Genomic DNA, 26,384 nt, shown 5'->3' on the forward strand with positions numbered 1-26,384 from the left:
ATTCCTGTAGGTTTCGGTTGCCTTTGAGTGCTACGCTGACACGTATCCATGTAGGCTCGACCGGCATCAGAGTGCCAGATCCTCAAATGCAGGCGCCAGGCGGCCTCAGACATTTTAAGTAACAGCCATTGTATGTATTATTGACAGGCCTCAATTCTACGAGCTCAAGGCTCAAGCGCTCAGTCCAGTCCAGTCCAGTCCAGTCCAGTTCAGTAATCTTAATCTTACAGGTAGAGCCCTAACGGAGCAATCCCCGCATTTAGGTAACCATTTGGGGGCAGAGAGCTAGCTACCTCAACGCTAGGACTACACTGTCACTTCACTTACACGGGCTTACAAATTGAATTTACAATGCCTGGGCTTCATGCAACCGAACTCACACGTAATACTCGAACAGCATGACTGCTCTCAGCCTCTCCATAGACGTAATCTCCACCGCCATTTGCCAGCATTTCTTTGGAGTCAATCACATGCCTAACCGCCACTGCATCCGCATGGATACTCTGCGGGTATTGGTGCCTGTTCCGCGTATATTGGCGGTTGCCTTTCTCTGCCTCGTCTGCCTCCAGAACATGGGTCGTATCATCTGTGTCAAAGAGTTCGGCGACGTTGTGTACAGAATCTGGCGATGATCAGGCAACTCGGAGACTTTCACAATCTTGGCATTCGACCTCGGAAGAAGACACGGCTAATGCAGATTCGGACCTCGGGCATCACGTTGCGACTCGTGGAAAACACGAGGGCTTCCGGGTTCCGAATACCTGAGGGATCAAGGCGACTGCAGGATCAAGGTATCACGGCATGACACTAGCAATAGCTCTAGAATCTTTCTAGAACAATTCTAGAAGCTCTGTAGAATGCCATGACATATCGGGCGCGTGGCCCCCCAACCAAGGGCAAAGATGGTCCATCTTGAACACAACGGCCAAGCTCGCTTAAATGATGTGCCCGATATGGCTTTTAACTCACGTCTATGTAAGTTTGATATGACGATCATACTGATGTTATAAATGAGTCGCAAATGTACTCAGCAGTGTCTCAACATATCTCAGAGTTGGCACTCTCGTGGTTCTGATATGCATGAGTTTAAATGTTTTTGTGGTTGAGCCCGGTATCTAGAGATTCGACTCTCTATCTTCTCCTAAATAAGTAAAAAGTCGTGACTAGATAGATACTCTTTCTTTATTTCATACCACATCATAACCAAAAAAAAACCCCTCCAGGTTTAGTTCATAACGTCTGAGTAGCGGTATATTGTATAGTTTCCATATTCCTACAATCGAGTTGCCAAGAAAATGCTAGGATATCTTGATGCAGCATTTACAAAGCTCAGATGCTGACACGCTGTTGTCCCAGGCGAGGCAACCCCCTCCCTTTAGCTTATGATTTTCTTGCTCGGTACCCTTCTTGTTCTCCTCTCGAAGCTATCTCTAATGCCAGAAAAAGGATGTTTTTGTCTTTAAGGGGAGGTTTTATTCGATCTCCATGCAGGGAATATTTTACGACTGCATTTTAGTACTGTCTCAAACGGAGGGTTTGTAAAAAGCTCAGATTTGTGACAATAAGCATTCCAGCTTCGATTAATTCATTTCCACTTGATAGGCCAGTTCAATATCCCACAAGATAGACAAGAGGATGGTGGGATTCTGCCAGTTTGCAGTTTGCGCTTAATCTGGCCAATCAGAAAGGGCTCACAAATTCTCAACCCTGAGGGCCGTTAATCCGATTGGCTTAATTGACCAGATTGACCGCCGCTGGCCTCGCTGAATTTGAACCTCAATACCCTGGCCTCTTTCTCTTGCCTTGATCTTGCGAATACCTTTGCTTCGCTTTTGGTAAGACCCAGCGGGGTTGAACTTGACTAATGCCAAAAGAGTATCTTCTTTGGTCAACTCTAGTTACCTCGTTTTGGAGATGCAAATCCAGGATGTACCCTTTTCACGTCGCTCTCAAATCCCCTACCACGCGGATTTACCCCAGGTATATTACTGTAGGGAGGCTAGAGTAATGGTGCAGGGCCTATGATAGTGTATTTGTAGGCATCAAGTCATCTGTCGTCTATGTACACTCTCATACTGTTGATACTCTATCAAAGCGAATAGCATCAGGATGTGGAAGAATCGTGTCTCAACTGCCGGTACTACAGGTGTCCTCACTGCGTTACAACAATTGCCGCGCCAAATCGTTCCACGTTACTTCAAGTCCTCCAACTTTACAAGATGCAACTATAACCCTGGCTCGAGGCCTCAAAAACTCGCAGTCCATGTCTGGCATAGTCAGAGTGCTATTGACCCAAATTTGTCCATCCGAGACATGTACGTACTATTGACTCCCGCATATCCGAGCCCTTTTAATATCAAACAAATTTAATAACCTCTAGTCTTGGTCAAACCGTTGATACACTCACAATCCTTCATCCAAGTGGTTCATCCATATATCCCGTAGTGATGCCCAATGCCACCCAAAACAAGCTGCCAGCTCCTCTCACACGTTTCAGCGCAACTCAAATTGTAACTGGACATGCATTAGACAGCCCATCAGCAAGTGCATGACGCCGTCTGGCCTCCCATTTACCCGATTCGTCGCACCTCAAAATCCTACACCATGCAAGCTACACACTAGCAACGTCAAAATCATGCCATGGGCGCGTTTCTAGCCATTCCGCACCATCCGCGACAGTAGACCTTGAATCTGCAGCCAAATTTTATGCGTCATGAAAATCAAACATATTTCGACTGCCAGTGCCTATGATCCCAGTACCTTTTTTTCTGGGTACGTTATCCTGCCTGCAGATGGATGGCCTGAAATGTTGGCCAAGTGTCGCATTTTTTGGCCCCCAAACTGGCCCGACAGTTTGGTACGCCTAACGCAAGTGTCCAAATGTGGGGGCGGGAAGCGCGGGGGACTCCACTTCCCGCTCTTTTTGACGCTTTGTGATGTGATGCGATGTTGATGATGCCATCAAAGCAATTCATTGCCAGCCTTGATTGTTTAACAATAGGTAGGCCGATTGACCAATTAACGTGTATCATTCTACCATGTTAGGTATCTATTCATAACTCCGATACTTTCAACTGCTTCTTTCTAATAAAGCCCCAACACCTGAATAGTTCACAAACTGCCACCCATTGTCGCTGCATATGTATGTTAAGCGATATCAAACACAATAAAAGAAATACAATCTGGGTAACCCACTCAGAGCACTAAAACACGAGTAGCAAGTACATACAAAGAAGAAAATTAAAATAGCCATAATGAATAGCAACAACACTCAGAAAGAACGACAGGATTGTCAGTGAACCAAAAGAGCGGCTGGGTCCGAGGCTTTCTCGGGTAGAATCCCTGGGAACGTATAACGTGTCATGGGAGGCGCTTGTCCGAAGAAATAGTGTTACTGTCTTGATGGTCAATTTCTTGGGCGTTTACCATGTAGTTACCGGTATCCATTTAGATGAATACGGGGTCGGGGTAGTGAGAGCCAGCGTCATGTTGACATTTGGTTCTGCCCCTTTCGAACACCCGAAATAACTGCTCCGGGCTCCAGTCGCATGTCAAATAATCACAAAGTCCTCTGAATGTCCAAGATTTGACCAATAAACATGTTGAATTCGATACGGTGATAGAACGGGTAGGATATGTTGTTGAAAGATGATATCCATCCGTGTAGGGGAAGGGTGGCAGGTCCAGATCCAGGTCCAAGCTATTGTTCTGGCTGGTTCCATCAAAGTCCCACTCGGTTTGGCATGAACTGAGACATCCGTGTTGGCGCCGGTAGGCCTGACTCCTTGGAGCATAGTGGAAGATGGACCAATATCTATCTAGGATCTCAATCCTTTTTTCTGGCAGTTAAGAGTCAGAGGGAAATACCTGGCATGACCTCTCAACTGTTCTGGCAGGACACCTCCATGCCAACGTTGTTGGCTTACCAATGTGCGTGCATGGAAGTGCCCTGCCAGATAAACAGACATTGAGCTCATATGGGCGTGTCTTGTTACTCGGCGTTGGCCTTTTGCCTGTTGTCCAGGTTTATCTTGACGTTATACTTTTCGGGAACCTCGAATTGACGACTTTCTTCATTCCAGAGAAGCCAGTTACCTGTGGATGCAATTCTGTATCCAAGAGACAGGATGCGGCCCTTGCGCTCTTCTGAGACAGATGGCAACTCAAAATACTTCTCATCTTCGTCTATCTTGTCATTACTGAACCATCCGTTGGGGAAATAGTCCTCGGCGTAGACCAGGCCTCGCATGGCAAAGTCCTCGGGCAACGGGCGTGGGAGCTGGTCCTTTTCCGGCAGGCGGAAGTGGCCAAGGATCTCATAACCAGGCTCGCAGGAAAGCAAGAGGGTGTTCAGCATAATGGAAGTTAGTTTCCAGGGATACGCATCCTCCAAATGGGAAATGGCCGCTGGATACTGTGTCATGTGGTTCATGAAAACCAGGATGGAATGCACGAAGGGTAACGTATTGGTGTCTCCCCAGCGATAAAGAACTCGCGAAATCGTCCGGGTTGCAAAGCCAAGCGCAAGCTTGAATGTCTCATCAGGGGCGGCCTCGGAAATTGTGTTCCCATCCATGGTGACGTCAGTCTCTTCCGGCTTCTTTGATATGGCCCGCATGAGAACATTGGACTCAGCGCCGTATCCAAGTAGGGAGCAGGACTGAGAAATGGCAATGTGGTATCTGCTGGAGTTAGTTTAGTTCCAACGACTTTTCAACGCCAACTGACCCTGATTCCAGCCATCGCTTAGGCGACCGACCAATATGACTATCCAGCTGATCAATGAAGCTCTCTACAGACTCTTCAAGCTGGTCCTGGGACTTCCCAGAGAAGAGAATAGCATGAGCGCGTACAAATGCAGCATCAACGGGGGCAAGACGGGCCGTATTATTGTTCAGCACAGGATCAAACAACGTCATTATACTTTCTCGTGCGCTTGAAAAGGGAATGGGAACACAGAGGGACTTGGTGTAATAGTACAGCTGCTGCAAGGCATTGGGACGGGCCAAGATGGCCAAATGGTGATAAAGTCTGCCCGTAGTAGGGGACTTATCAGATGCTTTGCTGTACCAGTGGCGACTTACGCCAGTCCATACCTCACGGTCTCTGATATCATCATCCTCAATGGCCATGCGATATCTACCAAGGTCTCCAAGACACTCGATCCACGTATCCTCAAAAGCAGGCACAGTTTCGTATAGCAAGGCCATCATACTGTAAGCCAAGTACAGAAAAGTGAGCATGTGCTCTAGAGAGGCAGGGAGACGATGTCTGAGAAGCTCAAGAAACGAGTGAATGCCGTGTCGCCACATACGAGCGGGCATCGCATACTTGGATGCTAACCTTCGCAGAGCAGGGCTAGCAGAGGGGTGTTGGCTTGCAAGAAAGAAATCATGATGCTCATGGAGGAGGGTGCGGTGAAGTGCAATCAATGCCTGCCATTGTTCGTTGTTAAGTTTTGAATTGGCATCAGTGTTGGATGATTGGGCATTGTCAACTTCGATGCACTTTGTCTCAACCATGACCAGTCCTGCGTAGATGCCTTTTACCTCTGCGACAAGCTGATCTTGTGAGATGGGTCTTGTCTCTGGCTGGCGCATCATCTTGGAGGTGGACTCATCATCATTGGATGAAGGACGGTTGACCTGTTGTGTGGCTGTCTGTGTAGGTCTGTTTGCCTTGGTAGGCCCTTGCCTGGGCGAACCAAGGGAGACAGCTCGCCCCTGGCCCTGTGACTTTTGCTGAACACCATCATCGGAGGTCCAGAGCTGACGGCCTGATGTGTTCTGGTGGGGCCGACCCCCGTAGTCGTTCCGGTGGTCATTACGGGCACGGCTACGGCCTGGAGCGCTCGGCTCAGGCGACCGACGCTTTGCCTGGTGGCCTTCGGCATCTCGATCTTGATCGACTGCAGTGACCGTTGTGGTCTGGTCCCCTACGGTCCCATTGGTGGTGTCTGCACGTCGTTTCCTGCTATTGGAGTCCTGACTAGTTGGTCTAATCGATCTGCAAGAACAAGATGAATGAGTATGTATATTGCTAGCAATGCAGGTACAGCGGTAGCACTGAACCGAGCTGGGGAGTGAACTGACCCCTTATGAACGTATGATAGTTGCGCTGCCTCCAGCGTCGGCCACTTTTCCTGGTGCTCCTGATCGGATTTGACATGATCGAGCCAAGTTTCTAACGTCTTGATTTCGTCGCCGCAGATATCGCACGTAAAAGAGTGTGACTCTGCCTTGTCCTGGCGATCGCGAGTCCTCAGATGTTGGACCCATTTGTCCGTAATGCCTGCCATGTTAGGCTATGACAAAGCATGGGAGACCGTGCCGAGCCCAACCGGCGCGTGCCTGTAAGTGAGGGAGAGGGACAGAGAGAGAATGAGCTAGAGAAGATGGTGAGCAACTGTCAAATGAAGAGAATTCTGCAGTACAGAATTCGGTTAACCATAATTATGCTGGGATTGTGGAAGAGATAGAGAGAAGGAGAAGCCAAAGGTCAGATCCCTCAAGGGACACAACGCATAAGAGCCAGACGAGAGAGACAGGGCATCAGAAGGAGGAAGCAAGAGAGTGGAGGACGGGTGCGTGCTAATGTTGCCCTGATTCTCATTCAGGCTGCCTGACGTTATCCACCAAGGTTCTGGCTCGACAAGCCAGGGAAGGGGGGGTTGGGGTTCCATGTTTTGCAGCTTCGATTAGAAGGGGGGGGCAACCAAGCAAGCAGCCACAATTCCCATGGCTGGGCTGGGCTGGGCTGGGCTTTGGGCTGACGGTTCGCAAAAATATAGATAGGTAAAGGGAAACCACGGCTGAGAGCATCGGATAAAAGGCTGGGATCATTATCTTACCTGCCGATGTGTTCAATCAATCTGAGATGGTGGTTGACAAACAATATGCAATTCGAAATTTTGTGATATCGATATGACTAGAGGAGGTGTGCGAAAGGCTGCCTGGTTCGCCCGCTCGGTTGCCTCGTTTGAGGCTCTGCGGCACCAATTAGTATCGAATGCCCCTCATCAAAGAAACCTAGCTTCTCGCGTTCATTCTGGAATAGTAAACATACCTCGTTGACCTTCAAAAACACAGCCAAGTTGCTGCGTTTCCGTAACACAATAACGTATGTATGTATATCAATCTTTGAACTGCAAAGCAGGCATAATTGGGTAAAGCGGTTAGCTTCGTGGGAACGTGCCACTGGCCAGCGATAATGTAAGAACCATGCAACGACGAAAGTAGTGAATACTACTTTCGCCAAGGACGCAGGAAGGAGAATAAATTTGAATGGTGGTATAAAAATGGCCCCAGTAAATCGACACAATTGTGGCAGCTAAATCTTTGAATATTAAAGCATATAAATCGAAAGAAAGCAACTCTGATATATAAATTCTGTCTACCACAAGGTCCGCGAACCACAAACTCCAAGGGGCCACTCGACCAATCGACGGGCCAGCACACGCCTCACGCCCGGCTCATTCACTGCACCCTGAAATACAGTGAAAGTAGCCCTGTCATCAGTGTTAGGTGTTGGGGGTTTGAAAATCACCCCTCTGAAGTTGTTCAAGGCTACCCACGATGGTTCGCCCTGGTGGGATCTTGGACACTTATATAAGATCTACTGGAAGCCACCGCTGACTAAGTCCTATTTACAGTTTCGACATCCAGCTTCATCTCGGAATGACTGGATGGCAGTTACTACAGAGTGCGATGTGAGGTTTCTCTTCAGCGTATTTCTTCGTCAGCTTGTGGCTCAGATAGAAGCCTGGTCCATGTCTGCGATGACCAGAGCCTATGCTTCACAAGTCTCCCAGCTCAGACAATTCACGAGGCTTCGCTGAGCCAGAAATCAAGGCTGAAGTACGAAAAATGCAATACTCACCAGACTCATTCGCACATGACTCATTCACGCCGTAGATCATCTACCGTGAGGCGTGGTGAGAACCTGGATTTGTCTTTTCAGCTCCGTTGGGTCCAATATTGAATGTCACCAATCCAGACACATTGGGCGAGTTTACCCCTTTTCCCAGTGATCAAAGACACGGGATGAACCAACCTCAGAGCTGAACCAGTGTTCTCGGAGCTCGTTGGTGTAAACGATGATATTGAATATCATCTATCAACAAATGCTCGCATCAAGGAGAGCGGCACAAGCATGATGCTGGTCCAAGTCCAGGCAGAGACGACCAACGTTTGGTGCATGGCCAATAGGCCCTCAAGCGCGTATCTTCCCGGCGGCCGACAGGTGTCTATGGCCTTCATAAAAAAAATCCAGCAAAGGCGAAGTTGGGAGTGAAAATTTTCGCCTCCTTTAGGTAGAAACGGGGATGAGTCGACTGGCCGGGGCGCAGGCAGAAGTGCTGTCGTGTGCTCTGCTCACGATCCTCAGGCTCGAGGTTGAAGTGAATGAGAAATCTATCGGGAAATGGCTTGACCGATTCGAGGAGAATAGGCCTGTTTTTAAATTCAGGCCTCCCACGGCAGGACATCTATGGGTGTGATCTTGGTAGTTGCGTGATGGCGATTTGACGCGAATGCGTGGAATATATGCATTGGGCCGGGCCGTAGTATAATTTTGACAGAACGCCACTTTGGACAACTGGCATCGTCAACGATTTGCCATCAAACAACTCATCATCACAAATCATGATTATCAACCCAGCAAGTAGGTACAGGGTATGGTTGACATGGCTGATTACCTGAACGATATGGTCGTTGAATTGAGATATACCGATCGGGGCGTCGGGTCCTCCTCCGTTTGTCATTCATCTACCTAAGTTAGGCGGTTGTATCTACCTCCCCACGTTCCGGAGACTGCCCCTGGCTGTCGAAGGATTCACATCCCAGATAACGTGGCTTTGGCGCGAAACGCACAAGCTTCCAGATGAAAAGTCCTACAAGTACTCCGTAGATTCTAGAAAGGTACCTTATTACCCCATGCACTCCCGATGGCCCAATGACTATCGATAAGATTCTGCAGTTGGCACAGTAATCTCAAGGCTGTTGGAGTCATCCCCGCATACGAGGCACCCAATCGGTCCCCCATATAGTCTACGCGCCCGCGCCTTCAATAATCGCCAATGAATAAGTAAGACCTAAACTTGGGTAGCTTGATAAGGCAACCTTGTGGAATGTAGAATGTAGGCAGCAGAGCCCCAATTCGCTATATATTACAGCCATTTCCGTCACAATGAGGAACAGTAGGTCAGATGTTGGTGATGAGATTTTCAGCTACACAAATAAGGGCGGCAAATATGCATTCGTTGGTTGTCGTGTGTTCAGGTTAATTTCATGGTGCTCTAAAGTTCCAGCTGCCTTCTTTGCAATAGGAAGTCAGAGGCGCTGTTTGGTATTAATGAGCATCTGGTTTCAGAAGGATCGTCATTGGTGTGCTAGACGCAGGTCCTGAGACAGACGCCTCGGTGCCTTGATACGGGCCGGTTCGCGATCCAATATGGTTGAGGCTCAAGTGAAGAGTTCGTGTCCATCGTAGCACACACACCAAGTACGTAGTACGTAGATGACAGAACCTGATGACATAGTGCACGATTTATTTATACGCCAAAGGTTCAAGTTGATGGCTTTGAGATACGACATGTGCCAGGCGGCACTGCACAAAGAGTACTTGCAGCTGACATTATAAGCTTACAGAGCGTATTTGCGCACCCATCACATCGGTGAAACCGAACGAGGCAACATGGCTTATTAAGGAGCTGAAAACGAAGTGCAGGCATGATCAAGCCTTTGATCGGATGCTTTATGTCATGCTGCTAGTCAGGATCTAGTGACGACTAAGAACTCCAACACCATCATGTAGGACTTGGCTGCGACATATTAGAGTGCCAATTATTGGCATTGGACTAAACTCCAGAGTTACACACATAATATACTTGAGAAAAAATTCAGTCTTGCACGACATGTTTATGTGACCACCAATGCTGTCCGCTATCTTGTGACGATAGCTTTGGTTGAGATACTCTGTGCTTCTTCCCGAGGTTACACAATTACACAAATGAACCATGTAAACACCAGCACATAAAGGATCCGAAAGCACTGGGGAACTGCATATGGGGCCTCAACTGCAAGTGATAGCTTGTATCACAACTGCATGCCGCAGTCCCATATATCCTCAGCCTCTCGGCGACATCCATTGAGCTTCACCCTACACAGTCCCATCCATTGTACTACCAGCGGATGGCTAACATTATGATTCACGCTCCCTCATAAGGCGCCAAGATTCCCGCTTCTCTCTTCTCTCCTCCAGGATATGCCTGATTCACTTAATTGCTCCCGAGATACGGGAAGTGTGTAACGTTTCTTTGTGCACTGCTTCCCCAGTCTCGCCCCGTGAGGGTAAACTCGTGAGATCCTACGTTTTCATCTCGCAACCCAATATATGTTTGTCTTTGTGTGTCTCTATTCACTTCCCGATTTAGATACCTTTTCGTGCACTTTTCTTACACCGACACGGCCTTCAGTTCCCGTCCCGTCGGTTCCTTGCCTTCTATTAATCACTTCTAATAGCACTTTCAAACACCATCTCTGTAAGGCGACTACTTGGGCTGCTTTCTGAGCCTGCATCTGAAACGGGCGTTTAATCGACGTCGACAAATATGCGATATGCCTTGTTTTCTTTGTGAGCATTCACATTTCTCTTTCGCCTAACACTAGGCGAGTGGTTGAGTTTACGTGGTATTTGCTTTTGATAGCTGCAGTTCCACCGCCCTGTGTAAAGAATCCCTCAGTCACGAGACAATTGGATAATATGGAACCGCTTCAACGGCAACAGACATTAGTTTGCTCACCATGTCGTTACCATTGGTCCACATGAAGCCGCTTACACGCTCATAAATGGCTAACTGAGCGGTCTGCGACAAACAACCTCAATATTACAACTTCTGAGACTCTAGAGCTTTCTCGATCCCTGCATAGCAGACCCTAAAGCAGCCCAACGCTTGAAAATTGTTGTATCTTGAGACAATTATGCAGAGAGCCTGCCTACATTTTTGCCTGCCGGGAATCGAACCAGGTTGGTAAGCCTTCAAGGCAAATACATCGTGGGGGGCCTTTACGCCTATCATGGATGGAGACTTAAAAAAAAATGACTTTGAGGAATGAGTAAACAGCACAGTGAGGAGACCCATTGCTGTTGGTACCTTGAGTTGGGCCAACGATGAAGTGTTGGTCGTGTTCAGTTTGCATTTTGGATCCACGTCAACGTTGGGCCTGCAGTCATCAATCAATGTGAAAGTGTAAATGCTGCGAGGGTGATGAGGTTGCCATATGAGCGGGCGTTGGCAGGCGTATTAACTTTAAGGCAACTTCGGCCTGAGGTCCAATGGCTGCAAAACGTCAGAGTCACAGCGCACAATGCCAATTGCTACTAAGCGACTGTGTGATAATGGTACGTGAGCCTGAGCCGACTATATCAATGTGCGACGTTTGAGTTACACATCGATGTTGCGTTGCGCTGCGCTGCGTTCGTTCGCATGAAACTACTACCGCGCCATTGAATCCTACGCCATGGTCATGATCCTGCAACATGTGCAGTGAAGCTAGCCAAGGCTGACATGGCTAGGAACATGAGGCCCGATGCCACTCATACGCCGAAATTACAAGATCAGCCCGAATGATCAATGATGCTCGAAGGACTGCTAAATATGCATTCAGCCAGAAAAACACTGTTGAGATAGCATCACGCAGGTATGACACGTCCAAGACTTGGATGCCCGATACTAGCCATGTCGACGTCAAAGGCTCTTTGAGACACGCAATATGTTTGACTTGGTGTCAGGTAATTGGATCATCATCAAGGATGGATGTGCTCTGGCTTATCTTGTTGACCCTCCCAAGGCAGGGCAATGACACAATGTGATCGACCACACGTTGTCCATCACAGCAATCTTGGACCGGCAGTGACAGTAGCCGTCTTCGAGTTTCGATGGAAGCCCTTTGAGTGCGAGAGACAGTATTCTACCATTTCGACTTGAGCTTTCGTGTATGCCTGACCACCCAGGTTGAATGAGTGCCTGGCTCGTCGATATTGAGCCTGATGAAGAAGAAATTGGTAAATAAATGTACGCACCGTAGACTTGGGTTCTGTTCATACACGAACAAAGGGACTTATCGTACACACCCATCAGTCATTTTACTCGAGAAGGGTTTGTATCTTGGGTGTTCAGCATATTGTTGGATATTGTGCATGAGAAGTTTGTCGGGGAGCTCAGGGCAAAGGAAGTCGTGAATTCTTCGTCTACAATTCGTAAAACATACAGTACTGAATCCCCTGGCCGCCCAGCAGGAATCATTCAATGTGGTCGTACACCTCTAGTCGTCTTCTATCCAGGTCTACCAGATATACACCTCACAGCCAGCCCCCCTTTTCATGAACGAAACGCCTCGTACTTCTCAGCCGTCTCTCTCTTCTTCTCAACCCGCGCAATTGTCTCGGCATCGTATACATCTTCAAGAGATTTCCCACTCTTGAAGATCTCCTTCTCGTGTCTTGTGGCTTCATCCTTGGTCATTAACACGAGATCGTGAAGCTTCACTGTAGAACACTTCTGGATGCTCTTGCCCTCACCCAGGGTCGTGATACTGGAGCCGCTGGGCTTCTGCCACCGGATCAGGACCAGCTTCGTGGGAATACCAGTAATGGCACTTCGGCCCTGATAGAGCTCCTCAGATAGGAAAGCAACGTCACCGACAGTGATGGGGACCTTGAGGCCTATTTGATCGCCCTCATTGCCTAATCGTGCCAACTTCTCCTCATAGCTCTGCAATGTTGCCAGCATGCCCTCGTACATCTTTTCGCGGCCCTTGGCAGGTACATAGTCTAGGGGGTAGCCTGTAATGCTCAGAATGACATGGTTTGCCACTGTGAGACCAAAGATAGCTGGCATTGTGCCGAGAACGGGAAGAATTCGAACGCGAAAGTTGGGCATGGCAGCGAGATCGCCAACAGAGCCTTTCTGGAATTCCTCTTCAGGTAACGGGAGAAGCTCAGCTTTACCAGCGCCCGATGTCTCCGTAGAGTAGACAACGGGGATGCCGCTTGTGATACCTTTCAGCTTCAGCTTCCTTCGTGTCGCCCTTGAGAGCCCGTCATCCTTGCTGGCCCCAATATCTCCCACGATGATTCTTGTAGGGTCGCTTTTGCATCCTGCACCCATGGCACTGATGACTGTCAGGTTGTTCTTGTAGCAATATTCGAGAAGTGAGACCTTGGTCTCGATGTTGTCGATGGCATCAATAACAAAGTCAGGGGCACGTCCATCTTCGCTCCAGGGTCGAAGCAAGCGCTCTGCAACACCCTCATTAAACTGCTCCTGGCGCAGATCGAATTTAACCCATGGTGCAATGGCAATCAAGCGTCGTTCCAAGCATTGAACCTTGGGAATACCAACATCAGCCAGGGTAGCGACCGCATGTCTGTTCAAGGAGCTCAAAGTCACTTGATCGAAATCTATCAGCCTGATTTTCGAAACACCAGAGCGAGCAAGGGCTGCTGTGCAGTGAGAGCCAACTCCTCCACAACCAACCACAATGACGAACGAGTTCCGTAGCTTATCGAGGCCTTCATCTGTCAAGAAGACTCTGTTTCTCGCCAGTTGTTCAAGAATTAGCTCTTCATCGAAGTCACCAGCTTGTGCCCGACGGGCTAGAGCTTGGTTCCTTGCATCCTCCTTGTCAACTGGTGGCGCTGATGAGCCACCAAAGTTGTTTAACTGTAATCAGTCAGTAAATACGGTTTAAGAAATGAAATTCGAGGTCAGTACAGGTTGAATGTTAGGGTCATCAGCAGGGATTGAGCTCTTGAGTGCATGTACCCTCTCTTCGCGCTCCAGAGCTTGATAGCCGAGTAACAAAGAAGCCGTAGTCGCTGCTGAAAAGACAGCAGCCGCAAAAAGCTGAAATCTCGGGTTCGAGAACGTGTCCGAGGATAAGAAGGAAGACATTTTAAACACGATAACGTGATAAAAAAAAACGTCGACTGCTCTCACACCAACAAGTACATTTTGGTCTTCACGATGTGCTCCATGAGATTTTCAAGATCTTGGCAGAGAATGAGTCTTAGTCAGCAATTTGGAGCTTCTTCAATTGGACCAATTTTCCAATCACCATCCACCATTTCCTCATCATCCAAAGACTCGAGATACCATCATTTTGATGACAATTTGTAAACTTTAGCAAGTTAGCGACGCTCATATCGAACAGGCGAAATACGCGATCCATAAATACGCAGGCGCCATGCGTCACCGGCTTGTTGGCCGCCATATTCAGGTTTCAACACCAAGAACACCAACACTTCGTACCCGATTACCATGTCTTCGAACATTTACACATTGCACCCAACTCACCACCAACTCAAGGCCGAACCTCCCTTTCCTTGTGATTCCAGTAACCACCAACGGCGTTAGAACCTTTACCACCGAGAGAAAACAATGGCTGAAGCACGAAGCTAAGCTGGCGGTACGATACACTGCTTCATTTTGGGGTCTCTTAGGCTGTTTCGGCGTGATTCTATTCTTTGTCAATGAGGAGAGGTTGGAGCAGGAATATCCGACACCACATGAATGGGGCTGGATGACAAGGAAATTCTTAAGGGACTCAAATAACAGCAAGGCACCGAAGAATGGCGAGACCAATTGGCCTTGGTCGTTCGAACTGGCTCGAGGATTGGTGTTGAGGTTGGAGGATGCAAAGGTTGACGGCCAGGGTGTGACGAAACTTACGGATAGAGTCGATCCTGAAGCGGAGATCCCTGGGGAGTTCAACCCCTGTGATATCTCCGGCAAGAGCGAGGAATGGCGAAGAGGTTATTTCGAGGCTATCATGCTGGCTGCAAAAGGCGCGGAGCATGTCGATGGATGGGTCCGCGACCTTTCTCGCAACATCATCTCACCACCTGAATTTGTTATTGGACCCTCCAACCCTAGGCCTACGCCAATTCCTCCAGGCCAACCTCATGCACCTCGTGAAGAGGACTGTGAAATTGCTTACCCCAGCGCCGATAACTTCTACATGAAGATCCTGGGCACCAAAGGCTTTACTTCCCGACAGAAGCTCGAGGCAACACTCGAATACGCTAGTTATCTGGAATTCAAGAAGCAAACCGAAGGCGCTGAGGCACTCTACCACCTGGCTCTCGCAGAAGCTACACAAGGAGCTGACATGTCGCAACCCCCTTACAACCCTAAGACATTCGTGCTCAACGAGAAGGCCGTCTTGCCCTCGCAAAATGTCCTCGATGCCGTCACTGCTATGGCCAACTTCAAAGCACGTAGCGGAAAGGTCGACACTGCTCTTCCTATATACCTCTCCCTTCTCAAGGCTCGCCGCTACTTACCCAACGCCCCTCCGTCCACTACTCAATTAAGGCCGAAGGCTCCCTCCGTCTTCGACAAAGTCGTCAAAACTTTCTCCCAGGCCGATTATCCACCTCCACCACCTGATGGTACCCAGCCTCCCTGGCGCAGCCCTCACGAACGTTGTCAGGAAGCTTCCCTCAGTCTTTGGATCGGCGAGATCCTCTTCTCCACATCATCTGAGGACGACGGCCTTTCGTGGACGCGTGATAGCGTCGACGTTGCAGAGGAGCAGTTACGGAACATGGATCTTCTAACTGCTGATAAGGCCGCGAAAGCTACATGCCGCGAGTGCTTAAGCGCAGGCCTTGCCAACTGGGGTAAAATGGTCAAGAAGCTTGCCAAGGAAGAAGAACTCCGGCAAGCAAACCCTTCTACACAGTCGGGCGTATTCTCCTTCTGGAGCGCCACCCCTCCAAGTGCTGAAGACCGCTGGACCGCTGAGGAAGCTGTGGTCAGGGAGCGTGTGAGGAGGACAAGAGAACTGATTGAGGACCTGACACCAGCTGGGCCCAATATAGCCTCACTGTTCAAAGCGTAAAATAATGTAAAACAAAACTTGTATAACATGGGTATACCATGAGCCAAAGGATTTTGCCACATCTTTCTGACCACTGCTCCAGACTTGACATTGGTTCTAGTCTACTTCTAATGAACAAGATATCCCCTTTTCATTATAAACTCCCTTCCTGGTGTTCATCCGCGCTCTCCCCGTACATGCGCGTTCCGACGAGGTCCATTCTTCATTCAACTCCGCATGATTTCAGTCCTCGTCATCAGAATCATCATCGGGTGCCAGGCCAGTCTCCGTAAACTTTTTCCAGCGTCTCATCTGCTTGATTTCTTCCTTCATCTTCTCGGGATCAACGCTGATGACCTCTGGCTTGGCCTCCTCTGGCATTTCACTCCATTTCTCGTCCGTGATGTCGGTTGGAGGACGCTCTGCAACAGCCATGTCGGGGTTGACAAAGTTAGGGGTAAGAGCCACTTCCTGCAGGTAAGCAAGCGCTGGTTCGAGAGCCTTGATGAGGATAGTTTCGATGAACTGGTCTTCTCCGCTAGAGAAGCTGGGGCAGCCAAGGGGCTCGATCAGGAGTGATGGGTTTCCTCCGGGCATGGCTAGGGGAGTGTCGAGAGGCTCCTCTGAAATGAGATAGCCACGAGTGCGCTATGACAGTCAGTGATTTGCGGAACGATAGCTATTATTGGGTGTGGGTTGTACCTTTGCTAGGAACTCTTTGAATTCAGCATTGACAAGCAAATCTGTTGGGAAAACACTACCCATGAAGAGCATGCCGCCTAGTCGCTCACCCCATCGCGCCCAGTTCTTCTCGTTCTCAAAGAACTGCAAGACAACCTCGCAGCTTTGCCCAATAGCAATGATGTCGACCTTGGCATTCTTGTTGACTTCAAGAACCTTGTTGAGCACAGTCGTCATGTGCGCCAAAGGTGTCTCGCTTCCAGGAATCTCATTGAGTTCCTTGATGAAACGACGCCCAGCGTGCACCAAACTGGGGAGTGGAACATCGACTGATGCTTCTACGGTGAGAGCTCGCTGTTCTTCAGGCCACCAGAACCGCTGGCCCATGTTGGCCAGGACAACGCAAGGAGGTTCCGGGTCGTTGGGGCTGGCAGCCTGCTTAGCAAGTGCCTGAACAACAGAGATCATGGTTCCTTTCACAAGGCCACCAGGCCCATTGGCGACGCGGCCAGCAATCCATCCCAGGTCTTTAGTTGGTTCGCCAAGGACGACGACGATGCGGGTAGTTTTGGCAATGTTGGGGGTGAGGAAGACGGGGGATTGTCGATTGTTCTCGGGCAAAAGGTGGTATTTCTTGAGGCCTTCTTTTTCAAGGCGATCATGGACAATATCTTCCAGAGCCACTATAGTACTTCTATTAGTCAAGCTGCCTTAACCCGGGGCCACCAAGTCCAGGCACCTACTGTTGAAGTGGAAGCGCTGGCGTTCATTGACGCGAGAGTTCTTGCTGCTGAAGTACTTGTAGTAGCACTCCGGGTCCTCGATAGATCGGACCTCATCGTCATCATTCACAAAATAGCTACTCGATGTCAGCGATGCATCTTGAAGTAGTCATGGATAGCGAACCCAAGGCCAGCGAGATCTCTCGGAAAGGAGGCATCCTTGGGGAGGCCCGACCAACTTCTGAAAAACATGGTATCAGGTTGGAATGTTCTTCTAAAAGGAGCGAGGTTCTATGAGTGTCAAGCTGGGGCTTTTCCAATATCTTCGGTAGATTGAAAGGGTTTGGGAGGAGGGAAGTTGCATTTAATAAGTGCTTGTGATTAAATACTCAGAGAAGTGCGAGGGGGGGTTATGGCAGCTGCACGCAGCCGACGGAGATACTGCTCTAGAACTGTGACATCCTGCATGAAGCAATTTCAAAGTGTTTGAACAAACAGGAGATCAAAATAGAAATTTCTCCATTCTCGCATCTTCTTTGTGTTTATTCGACACTGTGTCTGCCTCATTTGATAGCAGCAATTCTCCCATTGCCAGCCCGGGCATATAGAAATTCCCTGTTGTACCACTGACTTGGAAGCTTTTGCAAGACTCAAAAATCTCCTACGGCACTAGCCATACTCCATGTTCAACCGCGTTTCTATCATAGCAAAGATTGAGGTGGGATATCTGTACGACCGTATCCAAAACATTCAAAACAGGTGCCCCCAAAGGCCCTGATTAATGCATTTGCCATGCCCAAACGCCATGCCAAAAGCGCATTTTCAAGCAATACAAATTCGAAATCAAACCCCCAATCCAATCATTGACTGGGGCCAGGGTTGTAACGGCTACGAAAAGCCTGGCTGATGCTGAAGCGGCTTCCTGCGCCTCTGTTCATATGACTGGCCAATGCCTCCTCTAATGCAGACTGTGTAACTGAGGCGTCTAAGACTGTGTGGTGAGCAAACTACACCAAGCAGGCTGAGGATAACAAGGCAACTTACCGTCAAGATCACTATAACTACTACCCATGCTAGGCGTTCCGTCGCTACCCTCGCGGGAGTAACCCTTGCTTTGATTGCCCGGGCTACGTCCCGCCAGTTCTGCAGTTCGGCGTGGTGAGAGGGGTCCGGGTGTTCGCTGCTCCGTGGTTTTATCTGACTTATCCGGGTTTTGTACCATGGCCGCAGAGCTGGCTGACGAGTCTGATGTGTGAGATTGATGAATGGCAGACTTTCCGTAAGGCCTGTGACGCCTTTTGCCAGAGCTGCGCCCATCTCCCCTTAGCGTTGAGCCGAGGTCCTGTGCCGAAGTCTTGTTGGCGGGAGATGTATATGGTTGAAACGCAGGCTCTGATTCGTCATCGTCGTCATCCTCGTATTGTCCTCCATCAGGCTGCTGAAACCGGGGAGGTCGACGAATGATGCGAGATTGAGCGGGGCTAGACTCGTCCTCTGACGATGTTGGTGAACTGTCTTCGGCTGGGCCAGGTGACGGGCTTCGTTCATCTGGCCCTGGCTCAGGTTGAGCTTCTCGATCGGGTGATCTTTGGGGGACTGATGATATTGGTAAGGATGAAAGACGACGTCGCTCGCCGGTCCGCGAAGCAAACCCTGTTCCAGGTCGAGGAGAAGCTGAGCCTCCGGTCATGTCTCTCAGGACTGTAGTATTCGTCGACGGATTCCGCGACACAACCGGTCGTATTGATGCATTGAGAGGAGTGCCAGTACCACTCCCTGCCTCGGCGCGCGGCATGGGTGAGTCTTTTCGGATGGATAAGGCTGAATGTGTTCGCTGATGACCGGGTCCGGCGGAGTCGGCGCCTGGAACGGGCGATTGCACTGAGCCACGGACGGCGGCGGTAGCTTTTCGAACTTGAGCGCGGACCTGGGAAGCATGTCGTTCGGTAAGGTATGCTACTTGTTGAAGGAGAAAATCGACGGGAACTTCGAAGCGATCGGCGCTGCACCTCAGATGAGTATTGGCTGTATGATAATTGTGATAAGATCGACACCTACACTTCGTCCCCTTGTCTAAGTCAGCATCAATGAGTATACACGAATGTGGTGAATACTTACAGTCTATCTGCTTCTTTGCAGCTCCGGAGAGGATCTTCCACAATGCTTCATCTTTGACGGAGTCCCAGTTTACCTGCCATGCTTCTGGTTAGCTCTGCCATGATTGCTCCGATGCGCGCAAGGGCATGGGCATGATGGCATATGATTGACTGGCTGGATCAAGAGCTTCGTACCGGTGGCGGATCGACGAAGTCACCACGGGGCATAGGGACCCGGACGAAAATAGTATATGTTGGCTCAGCCATGATGCCTCGCTGGCTATTCGAGAGGATGAGTAGATGAAGAAGGTTGAAAGAAGTAGGCAACAAGCCGAAGCTCTAAAGTTCATTGAGAGCTGCTGCAGGGATTCCACGATCATCTTATCGATAAGTTAGCTGCCGTTTTAGCGTGGTTCAATGGAGAGTGTGAAACAGCCGAGTAAGGTCCATAGATTTGAATCACGAATCCACTTGAAACTCAAGTTTGGGTGTAAAGTCAGTTATACACTGCAGTAAAAGCAGTATTCCACATGACTTGACGTTTTTTCGTGCAATAATTCTCTTGATGGATATTCTGCTCATGTGGCTCAACTATTCATGTTCCATTTCATATTCATGGTATTTTATCCTTTACTCACCACGTTCATCCGATCGACTAGTATACCGGTACTACACCAACTCGGATCTGCTTCTTCATCCGTCGTACCCATATCGTTTTCACACTTTGCTTCTGTCGACAGGCAGTCTAGTATCGCTTGACTGATTTCGCTTCTAAGTGTAATGTATTGGGTATTCTTTTTATGTGTCTTTCTAATTATGACCTTCGTAGCATCATAACATCATCTTCTTCATTCCCTAGATGTGTACCTGCGTTTGGGGTAACACAAGCAGCACCGAGCCGGAAAGGCTATTGTATGCGTCGAAACACTAGAAGCACCAGCAGTCTTGCCATCAGGCTTTTATAACTTATCATTTATACTTGCCCCAATGGCTGATGGGATCTAGAATTCGTTGGCAAGAAAGATAAGAGCGGAGATCCAGTTTGCTTTAGGGTAGTTGGAGCCACCAAGCTCAATCTGGGCTAACATCTGACGACGACAACTGGACGGCCACCTAGATATCTACCTGAGAGGCATCTATCTGAAACCAGAGATAAGGAAAAATAGACTCCTGGTTTTACAGCAAGCTTGTTGAATGACAAGAGCTTATATGAGTCCTCAATATCCGTACCCTTATCCGTGCTTTGATGTGAAAGGTCTGAGTTCGCGTTGACTACGGAGTAGAGTGCCGTGTTTAGCTTGCCAACGTTACACTCATTGTTACCCTGTAACTGTATATGGATAATAGACGACGGCAGTCTAATTACACGCAAACGGCACCTGATTTTCAGGTCGAAACACCCTACACGACTCAGAGAAGATGGCATTATCGATGCTTGACTCATGAAAGCCAACATCAAGAGCATGTCGTCACGACCAACCCCCTCGACCTTACCCAAGGCGGAAAGGGCGCTAAACGTCTGGTATTGGATGCCCCGCGACTGCTGCCATCGACCCCGCCGAGCCGAACTGCCTCTGCCTCAGCAGGTACTTGGCTTCTATGGGAATCCATCCAAAAGTCGGAAGCCTCCACCGTTCAATCTAATCTTTCGCTAGCGGGTGCTTAACCACGTCTATGAAGCCATCTTTCCGGAAGACTTACTCACTTGCCTTTCTTTCGCTTACATCTTTCATCTCACCATCGCTACAGCATCAAGCTATAAGGTAGCTTCGACAAGACCTCAAGTTACACAGCTCTTACATCATCATATCCATACGTTATCGCTATCGTGGAGGTAAAATAACCACACAGCCCTTGGCTATAAACAGCTCCAACCCTCCCCACCAAAGGCGTGCTTGGTTCCGAGTTACTTTTCCCGCAGCTTGACGACAGCAGCAGCAACAGCGTCCCAATCAGCTAGCTATACACCTCTCAAACCAGGTCAAGGCAGCAGCAACATGGTAGCTTCAGAACTCACTGCGTCTGCTAGAGCTATGCGCTCCACGCCCGTCAGTGGTGATGAGTCAAGCTCGAGCTTACCAAAGCCCCTCGCGCCTATGCGAAACCGCGCGGCTGCTAGCCAGAGCCCATACATCCGGGGCCAGGCTGAAAGCTTGGTTTCATGGCAGCTCTTAGACGACGAGGCAGTCGAGCGTTCGCGCAAGGAGAACAAGCTTATCTTCCTGCATATCGGCTACAAGGCATGCCACTGTAAGTTGCGTCATGATTGGTCTCGGAGCGAATTATATCTTGCGCTGTGTTGCTAATGGCTACGAGTTTGTCGGCTCATGTCGATTGAGACCTTCTCCAACCCCGAGTCTGCCTCTGTATTGAATGAATCTTTCATCCCAGTTATCGTCGATCGAGAGGAGCGCCCCGACTTAGACGCCATCTACATGAATTATGTCCAAGCTGTCAGCAACGTTGGCGGATGGCCCTTAAATGTGTTCCTTACACCCAACTTGGAGCCAGTTTTTGGTGGTACCTACTGGTTTGGACCCGCAGGACGAAGGCATCTTAGTGACGACAGCACCGAAGAAGTACTCGACTCTCTGACTATCTTTAAGAAAGTTCGTGATATTTGGATCGATCAGGAAGCCCGATGCCGAAAGGAGGCAACCGAGGTTGTTGGCCAACTCAAGGAATTTGCGGCTGAGGGTACCTTGGGAACAAGGAGTATTTCGGCACCCTCAGCTTTAGGTCCGGCTGGATGGGGAGCACCAGCTCCGAGCCATGCAAGTGCTGCTAAGGAAAAGAGCACTGTCGTTTCAGAAGAACTGGATTTGGATCAGCTGGAAGAGGCTTATACTCATATCGCCGGCACTTTTGATCCTGTTTTTGGTGGATTTGGCTTGGCACCGAAGTTCCTGACGCCACCGAAGCTGGCATTTTTGCTGGGGCTCCTGAAGTCACCAGACGCTGTTCAGGATGTTGTTGGAGAGGCCGAGTGCAAACATGCTACCGAAATCGCTTTGGACACAATGCGTCACATTCGTGATGGGGCGCTGCATGACCATATTGGAGGCACTGGGTTTTCGCGCTGCTCCGTTACAGCGGATTGGAGCATCCCTAACTTCGAGAAGCTTGTGACTGACAATGCGCAATTGCTCTCTCTATATATTGACGCGTGGAAGGCCAGCGGTGGAGGCGAAAAAGATGAGTTTCTGGACGTTGTTCTTGAGCTTGCTGAGTATCTTACTACGTCTCCGATTGTTCTGCCTGAGGGTGGTTTCGCTTCAAGTGAAGCCGCCGACTCCTCTTATAGGCAAGGTGACAAGGAGAAGCGCGAGGGCGCCTATTATGTCTGGACGCGGCGAGAGTTTGATTCAGTTCTCGATGAGATTGACAGCCACATGAGTCCTATTCTAGCGGCCTATTGGAATGTCAATCAAGATGGAAATGTCGAGGAGAAAAACGACCCCAACGACGACTTTATTGACCAGAACATTCTCAGGGTTAAAAGCACCATCGAGCAACTAAGCACCCAATTCAGCACGCCGGTGGAAAAGATCAAAGAGTATATCGAACAAGGAAGACGAGCTTTAAGAAAGAGAAGGGAACTGGAACGTGTTCGCCCTGATCTCGATGACAAAATTGTTGTAGGCTGGAATGGCCTTGTGATATCAGCTCTTTCCAAGGCAGCATCGGCGCTGAAGACACTGAGGCCAGAACAAAGCTCCAAGTGTAGGGCTATCGCTGAGCAGGCAGCTGCATGCATTAGAGAAAGGCTTTGGGATGGCAATGAGAGAATTCTATACAGGATATGGTCTGGAGGTCGTGGAAACACTGCCTTTGCAGATGATTATGCCTATCTGATCCAAGGTCTCCTGGATCTTCTCGAATTGACCGGAAATCAAGATTATCTGGAATTTGCTGATGTTTTACAGCGTGAGTCGTCGCAATTCCCCTCCCCATAAACACACTCCGCTGACCATGCCACCACAGAAACCCAAACCTCGTTGTTCTATGACGCCGATGGTGCCTTTTTCAGCACGCAAACCAATAGCCCTTATACAATCCTCCGCCTCAAGGATGGTATGGATACGTCATTACCATCAACCAACGCCGTCAGCGTAGTTAACCTATTCCGCCTTGCGAATCTGCGTTCGAATGACGATTTGGCAGCCAAAGCTCGTCAGACGATAAATGCGTTTGAAGTCGAAGTGGTGCAACATCCTTGGCTCTTCCCTGGTTTACTCCAAGGTGTTCTGGTAGCGAGATTGGGCGGAGAGACGTCGAAATGAAATGTTGAATATAAACAGCCCAGGATGGCGGCTCATAAAAGCATCTAAATACTTAGGAAATATAGGGCACGAGTTGTTGGAGTCGGCACAGTCATCCCAAGGCGTTCAAGGGACAGGCGATATGAGGAAAAGAGGAGTTCTGAACAGCGCACAGCATTTTAGGAACTAGTCGATGAGCGAAATTGAAAACAGTTAGAAATATAGACTGTAAGGTTTATGCTACAGTCCGTCAATACGCGTAAGATATTATCAAATTTATCATTTCAGGGGTATCTAATCTACATTGGTCACCAGCCCCTTCTCCAAATATTGGTCCATGACGCTCACTGAGCACTAAGGGTCGACAAATACAATATCTTGAAAAGAAAAGGGGATCGTCCATAATTCTTTGGGTGGGGCATTTGTTACTCCTTTCTCAAGATCTAGATGTATCTCCAGTGCCCTTGCGGTTCATCAAACCTGTAAAGAAGCTTTGCAGTTGCTCGTTATCAAAGTCCTTGGCCATGTTCGCAGCAGGTGTATCAGCCTCCTCCTCTTCGTTGCTTGGGGAAGAACTAAATGCATTACGATCCTGTTCATGTCAGCAACTTGTCCGGAGTAGTGAAATAGTCATGTCTTACCTTGAGACGCTGCAACATATCATCGGCATCGACTTGGATACCGCCCATATTGAATTGTACAGGTCCAATGTGCTCGCTGATAGTCGTCTCATCGCCAGTGTAGTCGATGTGACGAGTACTACGAACGATGGCATTGTCGCTGCCCTTCTCTGGCAACTTTGCCTTGAATACCTCGAGAATCTTGAGCTGCTTCTCAAGGAATTCTTGGGTGTCGTCACTCTCCACCGTGATCCACCTCTCGCCGTGCATGGCATTCTCAACAACTGCGAGACCACCACTGTTAGGATCGCGGCACCATCCCTCGTATCGCGCAATGGCACTGTTTAGTTTCCTGATTTCTGCTTCTTTGTCGCTTATCTTGTCTGCATCATCGAAGGGCATAGAGTAGAGATCAATGCCGAGATCTTGAGACCATGTGTTCGAAACAGGCTCCGGGTCAAAAGAACCGCCAAGAACTCGAATCTTGCTCCACGAATCCCAGTTCGTTGGAACGACAATCTTGTCGCGGTCGATAACGTTGTTCTTCAGTGGGTGACGCTTGAGAAGAGAGGTAATTCCAAGGGTTGAGTGAATGAGAGAGGGTAGCTGAGAAGGTGCATTTTGTGAAGTGTAAATGAGAGAGGCACCATCTGGAAGTTGTTAGCATTAGACCAGAGGCTTAAAAGAAGGCTAACGTACGTCTCAGCAAAATTGTTCGCAGATATTGTAATACTGTATCAAAGTCTGGCTCTTTCCAACCCTGACTCTTTTCGAGAAACTCCATTTTTTGGGCCTGCATATGTGTTAGTATAGTTATCGAAGACCACAAGAGATATTCCTTACATTCTGGCACACTACGCAAAGTGGCAGACCCAGAGGCTCCTCCCATTCTCCTGGTCCCAGAGGCAGTGCACTATCTCCATCGCCGCCGGTAGCCGTAGCTGAGGGTGTTCCATCTAAGTTAGTTGTTGCGCCTCCTCGACCCCTTTCTTTCCAAGTCGACATGACTTCTTCCATGATGGCATGTTGTTCTGTGTCGACCTTTTTGAGAACTTCTTGTATAACCTGAACCCATGTCCATATTTGTCGTAGCCATAGATGCGGCTGTGACCAGTCGAGAAGAATGATAAGAGCAGTATTGGGGATCGTTTCAGGGGTAAGTAGGGGCGCAACGAGAGATGCAAATTCAGGTGAAGGTTGGGAGAGGAAATAGAGCGAAACTCGTGCAAGAGTGTCTAAATTTATTAGTACATCGTTCTGAGGCTCATCTGGGCGTTGATGCACGAACCGTCTTGGTCGGTGTCGAGAACATCGTAGTATGTATAGCCCAGCGCAAAGTTGTTCGCAATCGGCGGTATCTTAAGCCGGTCCGCATTACGTTTTGGTTCGGAGCTGGAGAGCGATTCGAGGAACTCTCTTTGGTTCTCAGGAGTGCCACCTGAGTTTCAGAGGCTCATGATCAGCTACCTAGCTTTTCAACAGAGCTGTCTAGTTACGACATACCTAGCACAATGAGGTTCTTTTCCGGTAGTCGTTTGCCACTGGCGACAGACTCTAGCATAGATGTCCAAAGATCCTTCTTCTGTTCGCCATCGCGGCCTTCGGAGTCTCCTGAGCCCGTTGTATAGATCGATACTCTGTTGGTGTTGGCCGCCATGATCCCGGTTGTTGGCTCACCGAGCTCGCTGGTCAACAAAACTGTCGTAAAAGATCGCAGTGCGTTAGGTCATGAGTGTATCTCCTGTGGCGAAATAGGGCAGAGGTTGTCGGCAAGTCTGCCTCTGATCGACGTCTAAGAAGAGGGACAGTACGCGTTTTGGTGTTGATTCGATGATGCTAAAGGAGATTTAAGATTGCCGTAGGGGCATCTTCGCTCTGCGTACAACAAAGACAGCAGGGAATATGATGCAAGCTCTCGGCTCGATCGTGAGTATCCCAATCGTCGATAATCGGTTCGAAAAAGTCGCTTCAACTTCCTGGGCAGTTCGTGGTACGTAGATATTGTCGACCGCTGTCTTTCATCAAAGATGAACGTGGCCAGGGTCACCACGTACCAATTCCAATGGGTAGACTAAGTATACATGGATTGGCACTTGGATAACACCCCGTCATTTTAGCG

The 26,384-nt window shown here is 49.0% G+C and overlaps 8 protein-coding genes across 11 annotated transcripts; 3 read left to right on the forward strand and 5 right to left on the reverse strand.

Moving 5' to 3' along the window:
• Positions 1-2,876: 2,876 nt before the first annotated feature.
• On the reverse strand, positions 2,877-7,098 carry FVEG_03948 (hypothetical protein). 4 transcript variants are annotated; one of them, XM_018891621.1, is made up of 6 exons: positions 7,066-7,098; positions 6,851-6,986; positions 6,093-6,385; positions 4,729-6,006; positions 3,868-4,682; positions 2,976-3,814 (listed from the first exon to the last, which is right to left on the reverse strand). In XM_018891621.1, the coding sequence occupies exons 3-5, from the start codon at positions 6,296-6,298 to the stop codon at positions 3,992-3,994; spliced, it is 2,175 nt and encodes a 724-aa protein (XP_018748166.1). In that variant the 5' UTR covers positions 6,299-6,385; positions 6,851-6,986; positions 7,066-7,098; the 3' UTR covers positions 2,976-3,814; positions 3,868-3,991. The 4 variants fall into 4 exon arrangements, with proteins under 4 accessions (XP_018748164.1, XP_018748163.1, XP_018748166.1 ...); XM_018891620.1 differs by having other exon boundaries at positions 2,976-4,682; XM_018891619.1 differs by lacking the exons at positions 6,851-6,986; positions 7,066-7,098 and having other exon boundaries at positions 2,877-3,814; positions 6,093-6,762.
• Positions 7,099-7,574: 476 nt separating this feature from the next.
• On the forward strand, positions 7,575-8,634 carry FVEG_03947 (hypothetical protein; the record flags this gene model as incomplete). The annotated part of the gene is made up of 2 exons (XM_018891617.1): positions 7,575-7,577; positions 7,726-8,634. 2 exons carry the CDS (start codon positions 7,575-7,577, stop codon positions 7,978-7,980), a joined length of 258 nt encoding a protein of 85 aa, XP_018748162.1. The 3' UTR covers positions 7,981-8,634.
• A 3,574-nt stretch (positions 8,635-12,208) lies between these two features.
• Positions 12,209-14,032, reverse strand: FVEG_03946 (hypothetical protein). Its single transcript, XM_018891616.1, has 2 exons — positions 13,775-14,032; positions 12,209-13,723 (listed from the first exon to the last, which is right to left on the reverse strand). The coding sequence occupies exons 1-2, from the start codon at positions 13,952-13,954 to the stop codon at positions 12,380-12,382; spliced, it is 1,524 nt and encodes a 507-aa protein (XP_018748161.1). The 5' UTR covers positions 13,955-14,032; the 3' UTR covers positions 12,209-12,379.
• A 105-nt stretch (positions 14,033-14,137) lies between these two features.
• Positions 14,138-17,838, forward strand: FVEG_03945 (hypothetical protein). The gene has a single exon (XM_018891615.1). The coding sequence runs from the start codon at positions 14,247-14,249 to the stop codon at positions 15,903-15,905; it is 1,659 nt and encodes a 552-aa protein (XP_018748159.1). The 5' UTR covers positions 14,138-14,246; the 3' UTR covers positions 15,906-17,838.
• On the reverse strand, positions 16,128-17,539 carry FVEG_03944 (hypothetical protein; the record flags this gene model as incomplete). Its single annotated transcript, XM_018891614.1, has 4 exons — positions 16,128-16,532; positions 16,587-17,248; positions 17,309-17,424; positions 17,472-17,539. 4 exons carry the CDS (start codon positions 17,537-17,539, stop codon positions 16,128-16,130), a joined length of 1,251 nt encoding a protein of 416 aa, XP_018748160.1.
• Positions 17,839-18,136: 298 nt separating the features above from the next.
• On the reverse strand, positions 18,137-19,680 carry FVEG_03943 (hypothetical protein). The gene is made up of 5 exons (XM_018891613.1): positions 19,579-19,680; positions 19,406-19,478; positions 19,346-19,355; positions 18,332-19,290; positions 18,137-18,272 (listed from the first exon to the last, which is right to left on the reverse strand). The coding sequence occupies exons 1-5, from the start codon at positions 19,648-19,650 to the stop codon at positions 18,148-18,150; spliced, it is 1,239 nt and encodes a 412-aa protein (XP_018748158.1). The 5' UTR covers positions 19,651-19,680; the 3' UTR covers positions 18,137-18,147.
• A 1,175-nt stretch (positions 19,681-20,855) lies between these two features.
• On the forward strand, positions 20,856-24,011 carry FVEG_03942 (hypothetical protein). The gene is made up of 3 exons (XM_018891612.1): positions 20,856-21,633; positions 21,700-23,310; positions 23,368-24,011. The coding sequence occupies exons 1-3, from the start codon at positions 21,381-21,383 to the stop codon at positions 23,664-23,666; spliced, it is 2,163 nt and encodes a 720-aa protein (XP_018748157.1). The 5' UTR covers positions 20,856-21,380; the 3' UTR covers positions 23,667-24,011.
• Positions 23,856-26,364, reverse strand: FVEG_15367 (hypothetical protein). Its single transcript, XM_018904493.1, has 6 exons — positions 25,769-26,364; positions 25,554-25,703; positions 25,109-25,500; positions 24,965-25,058; positions 24,287-24,915; positions 23,856-24,237 (listed from the first exon to the last, which is right to left on the reverse strand). The coding sequence occupies exons 1-6, from the start codon at positions 25,920-25,922 to the stop codon at positions 24,082-24,084; spliced, it is 1,575 nt and encodes a 524-aa protein (XP_018748156.1). The 5' UTR covers positions 25,923-26,364; the 3' UTR covers positions 23,856-24,081.
• Positions 26,365-26,384: the final 20 nt, after the last annotated feature.

The sequence above is a fragment of the Fusarium verticillioides genome, chromosome 2 (genome assembly GCF_000149555.1).
Source record: "Fusarium verticillioides 7600 chromosome 2, whole genome shotgun sequence".
Classification (NCBI taxonomy): domain Eukaryota; kingdom Fungi; phylum Ascomycota; class Sordariomycetes; order Hypocreales; family Nectriaceae; genus Fusarium; species Fusarium verticillioides.